The sequence below is a fragment of the Haemaphysalis longicornis genome, unplaced genomic scaffold (genome assembly GCF_048455015.1).
Source record: "Haemaphysalis longicornis isolate Haplotype H1 unplaced genomic scaffold, Haemaphysalis longicornis Haplotype H1 scaffold_9, whole genome shotgun sequence".
Classification (NCBI taxonomy): domain Eukaryota; kingdom Metazoa; phylum Arthropoda; class Arachnida; order Ixodida; family Ixodidae; genus Haemaphysalis; species Haemaphysalis longicornis.
In genome coordinates, this window is record NW_027526460.1 from 32,601,569 (window position 1) to 32,614,689 (window position 13,121).

General features: G+C 48.3%; 1 protein-coding gene across 1 annotated transcript in view; it reads left to right on the forward strand.

Annotated features, from left to right (window-relative positions):
* Positions 1–13,121, forward strand: part of LOC144153134 (uncharacterized) — a 99,844-nt gene that overhangs the window by 38,583 nt on the left and 48,140 nt on the right. Inside the window, exons 14-16 of the mRNA XM_077684788.1 lie at positions 1,050–1,234; positions 8,937–9,113; positions 10,838–10,924. Of these exons, the coding sequence (XP_077540914.1) occupies positions 1,050–1,234; positions 8,937–9,113; positions 10,838–10,924 (449 nt within the window). The remainder of the gene's footprint in view (positions 1–1,049; positions 1,235–8,936; positions 9,114–10,837; positions 10,925–13,121) is intronic.

Sequence of the window (13,121 nt, forward strand, 5' to 3'; positions counted from 1 at the left end):
TCGCATCACGTGACACTCGTTTACACTGCAGCGATTCACAGGCACCGCCATGTTGTTGTTTAAGCGTTTTCGGTCGGTCAACTGTAGTAGTCTCAGCTTGTCGTCCCTGCTCTGCGGCTGCGTGCGACTGGCGTCGCTCCGAACGCGAATAAAAGATAACGCGCTTCACAGCATTTCAGTTGCAGAGGGGTGTCCAAAGATGCCGTGTTGCTGCGTCTCCGGCAGTGTTGTTTACAGATGACCTCGTCAAAATTAGCGGCGAGGCCGCAGGAGCGGCAATCTGGCGACACTGGTAAACACCAAAATGGCCGCTGTTGCTCACTTACGTGCCTCAGTGATTGCTCTGTGTATCTTATCTAGTGGCACTAAAGAGAACCACAGCTCTGTTTCAGCAGATTTCACAACGGGTGAAACTGGGTTTAATCTCTTTCTCTCTTCCTATGACTCACCCCAACAAGTTTCATATCATTCTTTACGCTACAATGACTGTTCTGTTAGCAGTACTTTCTGAACTCAAAGCTTAAAGCATCTATTGGAATCGACGCACAGTCGTTCCTTAGACAGAACGTAGCCCATTCTTTCGAAAAATATATTTACAGGCGCTGTTTCCAACGGCTCGAATGCGTTTCTGCTTAATCTTGCCGGGGTACGTCTGTGTGATACGATATTATTACGCGGCCAGTCTCCTTCTTTCGCATGTGAAATGTCGAAACAACTCAAGAGGAGCTCCTGCAGGTTCCTCTCAAGGTTTTTATTATCCAGGCACGCAAGCCACGTGATCTGCAGTACCTCAATTACAGGGTTTATTATACCCTAAGTTGGGAATCGAAGCCATCCCAGTGGCGTGTTACTGCCACGACCATTTCTAACACTCCGGATGCAGGAAGACAAACGTTTCGTTAGTGATAATTAGTGAAAGCTCTAGCACGTCTTGCCCACTCGACTTGAAATTTTAGCAGAAACAGCAACTTCGTTGGGTCTTTGTGAACGTCCGTACACGAAGAGGCTGTCCGCCGTATTTGCCGACGGGAGAAAAATTATTTTCGCAGGTCACGTCAAACGAGCGCTGGCGCAGCTCGGCCTTCCCAGTAGCCCGTACAGTCGGATCGAAAACAGCACCTTCCCGGCCATACCAGAAGTGCTGGGGAAAGTCATGAGGAGCGCCAACTTGGAAATATTTTTTGGCGTCGACCTTGTGCCCACGCAGCAGCAAGCGACAGCGAAACGAATCGTGGTAATCAATCAATCAATCAATCAATCAATCAATCAATCAATCAATCAATCAATCAATCAATCAATCAATCAATCAATCAATCAATCAATCAATCAATCAATCAATCAATCGATCGATCGATCAATCAATCAATCAATCAATCAATCAATCAATCAACGTGACACCCTAGCAGTAGTAACAGTAGTAGTAGTAAACATGATAACAATAAAAACTAAGTACACATAAGCACTTTTTAAAGAGACCACAACGCTTCCGATAAACGCTTTAAATCTTTCGTTCACGTCTGGAAGCATTATGAAAGCTAATGTTATCGCCAGCACGGAGCGGCACTACGGGACTTGCTCGTCGTGGAAGATCCGGCTTCCAATTTGTCTTTTTTTCTAAAGTGGCTATCGAAAGCATTTATTGCTGCAACTGAAACGAATCCTGCCAATAGCTCCCGCATTGCCGCAATAAAGCAATCTTAGCGCTCGAAGAACGCCGAAATTTGGCAAGAGAAAAATCTTTCGAGCAAGTTCCCAAGTTCTCTAATGGAGTAAGGGTAAAGTATTTTGTGACCCCCTTTTATAACTACTTTATGCGTTGGTTGACTACGTTGTGCAAGCATTTAGAATTTACGAAAAAGTTAAGAAAAGTGTTGAAGGATGTCTGTAATTCTGAATGCGGAAGCATTAAGGCCGACCTCCATGCAGCGAAATTTCTCGGCCAACTTCGCGCGGTGGTAGCCGCGGTTTGACGCGCCGCTTAGTTTTCGCCCACCCCAATTTCCATGCAACGTGATGCGGCGAACGCCGCCGACGAGCGAGCTGCTTGCATTATGGTTGCCAGATGTACAATCCAAAACAACGTGTGCGTAAATATAACCTTTCTCACAAAACCTAACTACGAAGTAATAAAACTTGATGTAAACACTTGAAATATTGTTTATTTACTTATTTGCTTTTCGTACAAGCTTTTTTGGAGACTGGCTTCATAGTTAGCGCTCAAATATTTCCAAATGGCAACTATGGGCGAAGCTGCTCGGGGGTTTTGCTTTGGTGTTGTTTTGCTTTGCAGATAGTTTCGGTTTCACGCCCTGAACTTCTCTATTTCGACTACAGTTTTCTACACCGTGGTACACTCCAAATGGCAACTACCCGCCTACGCCGTCTTCTTCTCTTAGAGTCTCCTGTCCATACTTACTGCCCAAGAGATACAACTGTATCCAGAAAAGGCTCGAAAGGGGCGTCTGCTCTTTGGCTGCAGAGTGCGCAGGCGCTCTCCGCAGGCAGGAAGTACAAAGCTTTGATTGGCTACGGCTTCAAAATGGCGTTTGCCACTTCCGATCGCGTTCGGTGTCTAGCTCACCTAAGCCCACATTCACACAGTCGTGTTTCAGCCGGTCACGTTACCGTGACGTCACCGTCTTCAGTCATGGGCGACGGTTTCTCGGGCGATTTCTCCCCGAAAACGGTACGACGGGGACGGGAAGCCGAGCTCTACGATTCCGTTCCGTCAACGCGACGGGACCATGCCCGTGGTAAATTAGCCGATCAGAAAACAAATTTTTACGGCTAAATTTAGCAAAAAGTGAGCCCACGTAAAAATCTAAGCCATTTTCGTACTTTTTAGATTAAGCACACTCAATTCTAGGCTAAACTGATCACTAGGCAGACGACCCTGTACTCTGACGGAGAGCTCCAGTACGAACGCTACTCCGTTTACGTCTCCGTCGCGGTTTCTTGACGTGACGGCGCCGTGACGGAGAAGGTGACGGCTATGAGCGCTAGGTCACCGGCGAACAACCGTATTAACTACGCCGGCGGTGGAGCGGCCGCCGCCGGGAGTCGTTCGCCATTTTTTCGCCGACATTTCGCTGCATGGAGGTCGGCCTTTAATGTCCAGTAAAACGTCCGAGACTTTTTGCTTGCACCCCACGTTTTGGAAGGGCGTCGTTATCTTGCCGCCTTAGACGATTTGTTTTGGCGACCCACTTCCGCCCTATGCTTCCGAAGGCTTCCGTCTGTCTCCTACGCGCTGCGCCGCTGATCGTTTCTGCCGCTACGTTTTGGAAGAGTGGAAACCGATGGAGAATTCCGCTGCATGCCTGTTCGCTACCTTTTCTGTTTTCCTCCGCTGGCTTACTTTACTTCATCTGCAGTATACTGGCGTTGGAGGCCACCTTTTATTACGGCCGACTTAAAAAATTCCCCGCATTTCCCCGAGGGGAAGAATGTGAAAGTGGGAATGCACGCGTTGAATTTGCGCGGTTCGGTAATGTTCGCGAAAGAGAGATCACACACACACACACAACTACAAAGAAAGAAAGATGCATTTATTCACAGACACCTATTTGTGTTGTCGTTGTACTTGATTGCTAGAGCGGATCTCAGCTTTGAAATTTCATGTCAGTACTCCTTTAAGCAGGTGCATTAGCCCTTCTCACGCCCGATTGTTGGCCAATCCCCCACGTGGGTATGTGCCATTTCAGCGGCCAGGCGGCGCGCGCCCATCTCCCCCCGTTGCCAAGGGGGACGAGGAGATTCCTGGCCAATCCCCCACGTGGGTATGTGCTATGTCAGCGGCCAGGCTGCGCGCGCCCATCTCCACGTGCGCGGACATCGCCGGTGGACGCAGGTTCAGGGTCGCTTAAGAAGTGCATTGCACTTAAAAGGGTGCTATAGAACACCTCGCGCTATGGAATGCTTTAAAGAAGTTGTCTACGAGCCGTTTCGCTGTTATTGCTGCAGACGTTGACAGCTGCTTGTTCACTGAATGGTCTATTAATGCTTTCGCATTATAAATTTCTAGGAATACTTGCATCACAATTCTTAGCAGCCAGCGCAAAGCTTTTGCGTGTTTGAGGGGAAGGAAAACTCAGAAATTGCGGTACTTAGAATACGGGCCGCACCTTTTGGGTTGTTTGTTCGTTCTATGTATGCGTACCTTCAAGTCTTCGGTCTCTTTGTTAATCTCGCTGAAACAAAAGTGAGCATATTAGCATTTTGTAATGCGTACAAATTTATTGGGGGTACACTATATTCAGAAAAGTCAGTTACCCAAGCATGTACACCCACATTCTAAGGATATAGGGAAAGAAAGACCACGTTCAGACATCTCCTACCGTTGCTGGTAGATATGCCAATCATCTATTGAAACTCTAACCGCAAGATCTTTTATAGGAAGTTTAGGAACCTGGAGCTGTCCAGGTTCGTTAAATTATTATTGGGTTCGTGAGAAGCTTTCCCGCGTTGGGCATACGTCTTTCTGGCCGGCAATATTCCGTTCCGAGTTAGTTACAACCGCGGAACGTAGATGCTATGCAGAACGTTAATTAAACGTGTTGGTGTAACGCGCCCCACCCTTAAGCCTACTTAAAAGGCACCAAAGCACCGTAATTTACTAGAGGAAAACAATAGAAAATTTTACAGCGAGAAAAAAACCACAAGTCCTTCAATATGTTATACATTGATGGGGCTCCAACCGAGGTCGAGAGCGAATGCACGGCAGCCGCACTCCGGCCGGTCTCCTTCCGAAAACCAGCTGCCACAAGAATACGAATATTCTGTGGTCGGTCACTTGCCGTGCTTCGGCTGGATACCGCTTCCCGAAGGAAAACCGGATGCCCTTTTTCTGAACAACGGCCGCCGAGTGTAAACTGAATACTTGGAAGCCGGGTGCCTGCCGTTGTGTGTCTGAACACGGGCGGCCGGAGGAATACCGAACTGCTGGTGGACCAATGTTGGCTTTTCAACGGCTGATCAGTGGCTGCCAGAACCTGAATGCTGGCCGCACATCTCAGAAAGCGCCCATAGACGGTCCGATTTTGGGACACACTTTCTGTGCTTCCTGGGTCATTTGCGCCAATACCTGTGGTTCGACCCATCCGGGTAGTGAGGCCATACAGCAAAGTTACTTTAACGGGTGCCCATAACAATAGAAGGAGTGCTCGAAGTGATCCAGAAGGTGGCGCTGGGTTCGTACAGGAAATGTCTGGCTGGTATCCACAGGGGAAGGAATATCACCGCTGGCAGAGGTCGTGCCGGTTCACTTCAACATCCACATCTGGGCGTTGGCGGGTTCGTGAAGATATTGTCACGAAGCCAAAGACGACGCAGTTGTCTTCAAAGAAAACAAGTTTACTGGTGTGAAATTGTGCGTCCCTAATAACTCAAAGAATACCGAGGCGGCGAAGCATCAGTCAGCAAAGTGACGTGCGCAGGCGAGCGTCGGCGAGTGGAATGCCGCGGCGTCTGCTCTGCGGGCATTTATCTCTCGGCGCGATGGTTTCTCGAACAGTCTGATTGCATCCAGAACACTGTAGATCAAAGAAGATTGTTCTAGGCTGGTGACGTTAGTTCGAAACACTGTCCCTATCAAAGGAGATAACACGTGCGGTATAAAGAATGGAACATGCGCTTTACTTGACCCATGGATAACACAGAAGACATAGCCCGGCGCAGCCGGTCGGCAAAAACAAAACATAAACAAACAAACAAACCAAAAATATGGTTCATGACGATATGGCTTATTGATGCCATCCGGGACCAAGCAGCAGCTTTCATGTGCATGTGTCACTACCGGCCAGAGGCTTGTAGGTGGTTAAGGCTCTCTCCCATTGCTCACGGAAGGGGGGTGTAGGGATTTAGGCGAGGAAGTGGGGAGCTGGGGGCGGGGAAGTGTGTGAGAAGGAAATGTGGAAGTGGGGAGCCCAAGAAACGGCTCTCATATCACGCTGCAGTCGTACAATCTAGCCTCAGAACACATTCTGCGCCTAAGACCATCGATAAGAAGTATCGGTCGAGTAAACCTGTCCCTTTAGAATGTCGTCGTGAGGAATGCAATGACAACTCAATGAGTCGTGATGATATTCTGCGGATGTACCTCGGGAAAATTTTTCGCTCCGAAGCCTGGCACATACAGTCAGCCGAAGTTTTAAGAGCGGAGCTGTTCTTACTGGCCGTAAGTTGGGGTTCTTGCGCGCCGAAAACTCCCCGCGAGGAACGTTATCGCGTAGGCTTCGCGCACCGGTCACATTACCCACTTCACAACGGAAAGGCACGTGATAGCGGCCGCCGCAACAATCTAGAGGAGCGTGCGCATGCGTTCAGTATCGTAGGAGAACCCTTCGCGCGGGAGCTCGCATCGTCGTGCGCATGCACTCAGTATGGTTCAAGAGACCTCGCGCGCAACGCCTTCGCAGTTGTCGGCATGGGCCGGCCGCGGAAAGATCGCATGGCCGAGGAAGAGGCCGCGAACAGAAAGGCAGGGCGTGCTACTGAAACTATGTGTCCGTCAATGCTCACCTACAACAGCTTCGCGATTCAAGTCTTGCGCATGAGTGCAAGCTTCCCTAGATTTTTCTCAACAGAAAGCAACGCTGCTCTAAGAAATCGTATAAAGCTTCGCAAGTAAAGAAAATTATGGCTCAACTGTAACAGGAGGTACCTGCTATTAGAGCAGCTATTGGCAGTGTAATTTCATTTCATTTTATTTCCTTAAAGACCCTTTGCGGGGTACTACATAAGGGGTGGGTACATAAAAAACCGAGCAGAAAAGAATCGCTCGTCCTACGGTGAAACGTGATTAGTGATACTGCTTGTGAAGGTGGAAGTATAAGTAATGGCAGGAATGTCGCCCGAAAGCCCATTCCAGGCAGCTGCTGTGTGAGGAAAAAATGATGTAGAAAAAAAATTACGCCCACCTCCCCTCGCGGGAACCCTGGTGGGATGCGACGCTGAGGGGGGTTCAAGCGCAAGCGGAGAGCAACCGTCGACCGAAAGGCCGCCGCAGAGCGGCACACCGGTTATATGCGCAGCGTGCCCAAAGGAGAGGAGACCGCCGAGATAGAGTGCCACGGCTATGACGCAACACAATACAACACAATCCACTTTAATCCAATCCAAATCCAAGTCAAGCCAAGCCAAGCCAATCGAATCCAATCCAATGCCCCTCGCGAGAGAGTGTGCGCTATCGGAGAGGAGAGGGGGAGAGTGGCTGCGGACAACAACGGATGCACGCAGGAAGGACAGGGCCGCCGACAAGAGATGCTCTGAGCGTCGCATCTAAAAGTAACGTTGCGTGCACGTGGGCGTGCGACTTGAAGGGGATGGCCAGTGCGTTGAGAGATGTGCGTGGGGGAGAAAAATAAGGTGGCGTGCGCATCGAGCTGTGGAAAAAACTTGTGAAATAAGGAAAGACTGGCTATACGGCGGCGAAAGGAAAGGAGGGGTAGTTCAATTTCTGCCTTCAGTGAAGATACCCTGACGTCATGGGAGTACGAACTATGGACAAACATAGCGGCACGGTTTTGAAGGGACTCAAGAACGTCTTGAAGATAGGCTTGTGGCGGGCTCCATATTGGGGAAGCATATTCTAGTTTATTTCTTACAAGGTCGGCTGGTTGAGGTGTCGGCGTAACGCCAGACAGTTATCGCGGCCCCTGTCTCCCCCTCCCTAATCCCCAACAATCACTTCCTCCTCCTCCTTCTTAGAAGGCTTTTGTAAGCCGATACAATTACATTTCTAGGTGCATTACGTAGATGACGTCGCAACAATCCCAGCGTTTTATTTGCCGATGATATGAGTTGGTGATATGTAAACCCCATGAACGATCGTTGCAGAATGTGACTCCCAGATATTTAAATGAACTAACTGTTTCAACTGGAACGTTACTGATAGCATAAGAAAAAACAAGTGGAGAGCGGCGGCGGGTGAAGGATAAGGCTTTATATTTGTGAGGGTTGAGCTCCATTAGCCAATCTTCGGGGCATTGTTTTACATTGTTAAGATCACTTTGTAGAGCTAATTTATCAGAAGTGTTACAAACAGTGTGGTAAATAACACTATCATCAGCAAACATTCGGATATTACAGGATACGTGAGTTGGGAGATCGTTAATAAATATGAGAAACAAAAGCGGACTCAGAACTGACCCCCGCGGGACACCGGATGTTACCGGAAGGGAAGTAGATGTAGCATTGTTAACAAAGACAGCTTGAGTGCGTTTACTTAAAAATTCACGGATCCACTTAGGACATCGGGGTGTAGGTTTAACCAGGAAAGTTTGTACATACGGCGTTTATGGGGTACTTTATCGAACTCTTTCGCAAAGTCCAAAACGATGGCGTCACTCTGCACGTTAGAATCCAAGTTAATATGCAAGTCGTGCGAAATCATGGCTAGTTGAGCCTCGCACGAGAAACCTTTGCGAAACCCGTGCTGCGCAGAATTAAAAAAAGTTATTTGAATTTAGGAAGTCCATTATCCGGGTGTAGATGACATGTTCGATGATTTTGCATGGGATGCGGGTTAATGGTATGGGTTGATAATTCAGGGGTGACTCTCTTATACCTGATTTGAACACTGAGTGATATTTCCGTGTTTCCAGTCATCGGGAAGCTGACCCGTGGAAAGAAAGGCACTCCGAATGTTCCGTGTTGTACGTGAGGACCGTGTTGACCGGGACTCGTCTGGGCACTTTCGCATTCGTCGCGGTAGGGTGGATTAGTTCCGCGGGCCGGCCCTGGCTATGCGCGTGCATTCGTCACGGTGCGGTGCGCCTCCTCGCCCTTCCTGCGCGCGCACGCGCATTCGGGTCCCGGTCAACACGGTAACTACGTAAACGACGGAACAGACGGACAGCTAAAACTCTGTTGTCGCGGTTATTACAATGAACAGGTTGTGTTTGCGCTTTAGTGGTGTGGTGTGCCGTTGTTTCCAGTTGCGCAAGCTTCCAGCCAATCACGAGTCCATAGAGAGGCGCCGAAGAACCAGGGCAATCGCACAGAGCGAGTTATTTTACTTGCTGCTGAAAACACAGGACTTCATGCCCCCTCACGGGAAGCTGTACGACTACATCAGCCAAGATTTCTTCGTCCTGGCAAAAGAGATTGCTGCGGTAAGACAAATGTTCTGTTCGTTCATCGGTTCCTTCTCTTCTGTGAAAGTGTTTGTTTAGAGCGACATATTCATAGAGAATAAATAAATATTCACATCATTCCCACCTTCCCTTGCATGGAGGGATTAATTTATAGAACCGTGCACGTTTAGACGATCCAGCTACTGTACAACGCGAAAAAGAGTCAAGAGAACAGCACAGGCCTAATGTATGTGCATCAAGAGCAGCTCTCACAGCGCGGAAGCTGAGTCACGAAGAGATGGGGCACGCACGCTAACAGATCCCCAAAATTGCTAATTTAGGGCTAAATGCTTCACGACCCTCACGCAAGGTATCACGGCACGAGGGAAAACTTCGGCGGTATGTAACTTACTTCTCCGAGTGTTTTTTTTTTTTTTTTTAAATTTACAATATTCCTATAGGTTCACAAAGGAAGGGATTTCCTCATGGGAGAAGGGCTTGGACATGCAACGAATATACATGCACAATCAGGTAGTTAAAACGAAAAATAGAGAGATAAAATCAGTTGCGATTTAAGCACCAAGCAAAAAATTGTCTCAACGTGCAACACTGAGAAAAGCGAATTACCGTACTTACCCGATTATAACGCGCACCTTTTTTCCGCAAAAATAGGCCGAAAAATCGCATGCGCGTTAGAATGGGATACAAAACCGAAACTGCCAAAACAGCTGAAATTTCGTTCCACCCATCGCCATCGCAATCTCAAGATGGCGCCAAAGCTTTTAGCAACAATTTTTTGGATCTAGGCGCCTAGGCTTTTCTTTCGGCGTTCACACAAATCGTCAATTTATTCCACTTGCGTGCTTGATAACAGCAATAACAGCAATGGCAATGATAACAGCAATGAACGCGTGGGAGCGGTTTGCTGAAGCGTACGCCTCTGGAGAAGCTCACCGGATGGGCATGCGTGGCGTGGGCCACGATCCAATTGAACATGGTTGAACGTTCGTTCAGAAGTGTGGCATCGCGAACGCGCTTGATGGCACCAATGACGAGATGTTGCGGTCAGCGTAAGGCGACAAGGAGCTCTCGGGGAGCGACGAGGAGTGAGATGAGTGAGATTACTTCGGAGAATAAATCGCCAGTTTCTCTCGCATTCGTTTTTCTAGCTCACAAAGTTCCTTGGGCGCTACAAACGGAGGTGCAAGTTTTTTTGTTTTTTTGCCTGGAAAATCGGGTGCGCGTTAGAATCGGGGGCGCGTTAGAATCCGGTAATTACGGTAAATAAGAACGCAAAGAGCAAAATCATTTACAGGGCATCAGAAACCGCACAGAAAAAAATTAATAAGAACGACAGGCCGTTTTTTAGCTCGTGACCGATGTGTGAATGAACTCTTGAAACTTTGTTACGTAAATTTCGGTTGCTATGTGTGATGGTAAGTCGTTCCAGTTGGTTATAGCCCGTGGCACGAAAAGTTGCGCGTAAGTGATTGGCATAAAATGCGTTTCGTTTGGTTCGGGTGATCTCGTCGCGCAGAGGTAAGTTGCCTTGGCTAAAAATTATCCTCATCGAGCGATGAGTGGCGAAAAATGTTTTTGAAGGAAAAGTTTAATGTCGTTCTGCTTGCTGAAGCCGGCGTAACTTTTGATGGGCACAAAGCACTTTCGTTTATTGTGTTAGTTGTGAAAAGTGAAAAAGAAGTGAAAAAGAAAATGTCATGGGCTTTAAACTGAAAACCATAAATTTATTGCGGGCTTTCCAGGAACGAGGAAAGTACACGCCGAGTGAAACGACCCATACCGTGCAGATCTCGACTCTTCCAACCGGCCCACCCAACAGTGCAGGCGAGGTAAATGCCAATTTTGGGGGGAACAATGCGATGTTAGAACCCCTCTACAGCTGAGTCTGTGGGGCTGCAACATTTGTGCTCCCAACTTTTCTAAGGAGAAAAGGTGGCAGCTTATGGGCTTCCTCCACCGCGTACATCGTCGAAAGACGGCCGTGTTCTTCCGCCTAGCAACCTAAAGCGCTCTCTTCTCTGCTCCTCCTCTCTCGCTCCACTACAGGCAACGGCGGTTTTCTCAATTCAATTCAATTTTCCTGCGCTCCCACTGCCCTCCCGTTATCTGGTTGTAGATCGTGCAATTTTTCTCCTTTATGCAGTAAAAAAATGGCGCGCAAAAAACGCGAAGACGAAGGTAGACACGAGCGGCATAAACTGGCACGTTAGGCATCACGACCGGACCAGGTTTCGCAAAAACCTTCATTTTAAACTTTTCAATGGAGGCTGGGATTCTAAGCGTTAAAAAATCGCGTTTTAGGTGCCAAGGGCAGGCAGGCAAAGCAACGTTTTGTGTCTCCAATGTCGTAAATGTAGGCACAAATACGAATAATTTCAAACGAAGATGTGCGCCGCCTTATCTACTTCAGGAACCTCCCCCCCCCCCCCCAAAAAAAAAAATGCAGGAAGCTCACACAAACGCGTAAGACTTGAAGGTAGCGAAGCTGTACAAACTTTCACGACCATCATGTCGGTAACTCGACGATTGCAGCCGATTTGCTTATTCCTCGCTGCCGCAATGACGTTTACTAGATCTTTGTTGCTATAACGGCGAAGAAGCAGCAAATCGGCTGCAATCGTGGATGACGCCAGGAGGGGTCTTCTTCCACGAACGAACGAACCGGACGCTCACAATTAAACTAGCCGCCGCAGGTGCAACGTGTCCCGTGTTGTGGCTCGAGCAGGTGGCATTATTCCTCTCTCCACAGTCGTGGCCGTCTGAGTAAGCCTTTTGAATCTCGGGTATTCACTCACGGCCATGGCGGAGTGGGTAAGACGGCTGACTCTGCACAACCGATTCTGACAACCTGGCCATTGTTCTCGTTTTAAAAGGCGATAGCCTTTCTTGGGCTACTTAAAAGGACCCTGCAGTAATTAGTAAACATTGCCGGATTACTAGCGCAACTTGTAGTCTGGGGTCTGTAGGCCATGTTTCAAGCGCTATCGCTGCGTTTACGCGACTTTATTTACAAGAAAAATCAATTCGAAAATGCTGTCCTCCTCTCTGAACTCTCGCCCATTTTCGGTGGCGTTTTCTACGACGTCAGAAAAAGATGGCTTGGCTTGACTGCGCTACTGCACGGCTCGCCGACCTTCCAACAGAGTCAGTCGGCCCAGCGCTTAGTACGCCGGCCGCCGACGGCTCGTCGCAATTCGTTGGCTCAGTGGAAACTAAGCCACACACGTTTGTGAATGGAAGAATGTGCCTTTCTTTAGTTTGTTAGTTTGTACACTGTATCAAGCTCCAAGTCCAGGTCGCTTCACACAAGCGCTGCACAAGCGCACATGCGACGCTTCGCTGACTGGTACGCTAGTGGGAAAATCTAAGGCCAATTGAAGGCGGGAGAAGAGCCAGCGAAGTCAATATAGGTACCAAGGAACTAATATCACCCAAAACTTTTACCGTACAGCGTAAAACTAGGGAGCAGGAAGAACTTTTTTGCGCTGGATGAATAAGCAGAGCGGTCAGCAGCACGACCACACATTTGCGAACGCTTTCCCGTCTAAGAAATGCAATTGCTAGACGTGAGATATTGTGGAAATTTGGGGGAAGCTTACTGCACGAGCGCTATACAACAATTGGTCATTTTAGTTGCTTGAAATTGTAAAACTAAATAAATATGTAAACTGGTTATACATTATATACATTAAATTTCAAATGCCGGCAGCGCTGACTCGTCGTCGAGTGGTCTGGAACGCTAGGTTAGTTACTTTGAAAGTTGCATATTCGAATCCCCGTTGAGTACATACTTTTTGTGTGTAAGTTGATTTCTTCATTTCCGGCCAATGTTTTCTATGTTGAATTTATCATTTTTGCGCTGTAACTTTCATTTTTACACGAGCGAGTTCGCAGAACGCGTGCAGACTCACATTGACGCGGGCGCTAGCGAGTTCTCGTTGGTGTGCTGTTGCCATAAGCACCGACTGCTTGCGGGCAGTGGACATAAGACAGGATCAGCAGACCCTTAGCCTGGTGCGAACACGC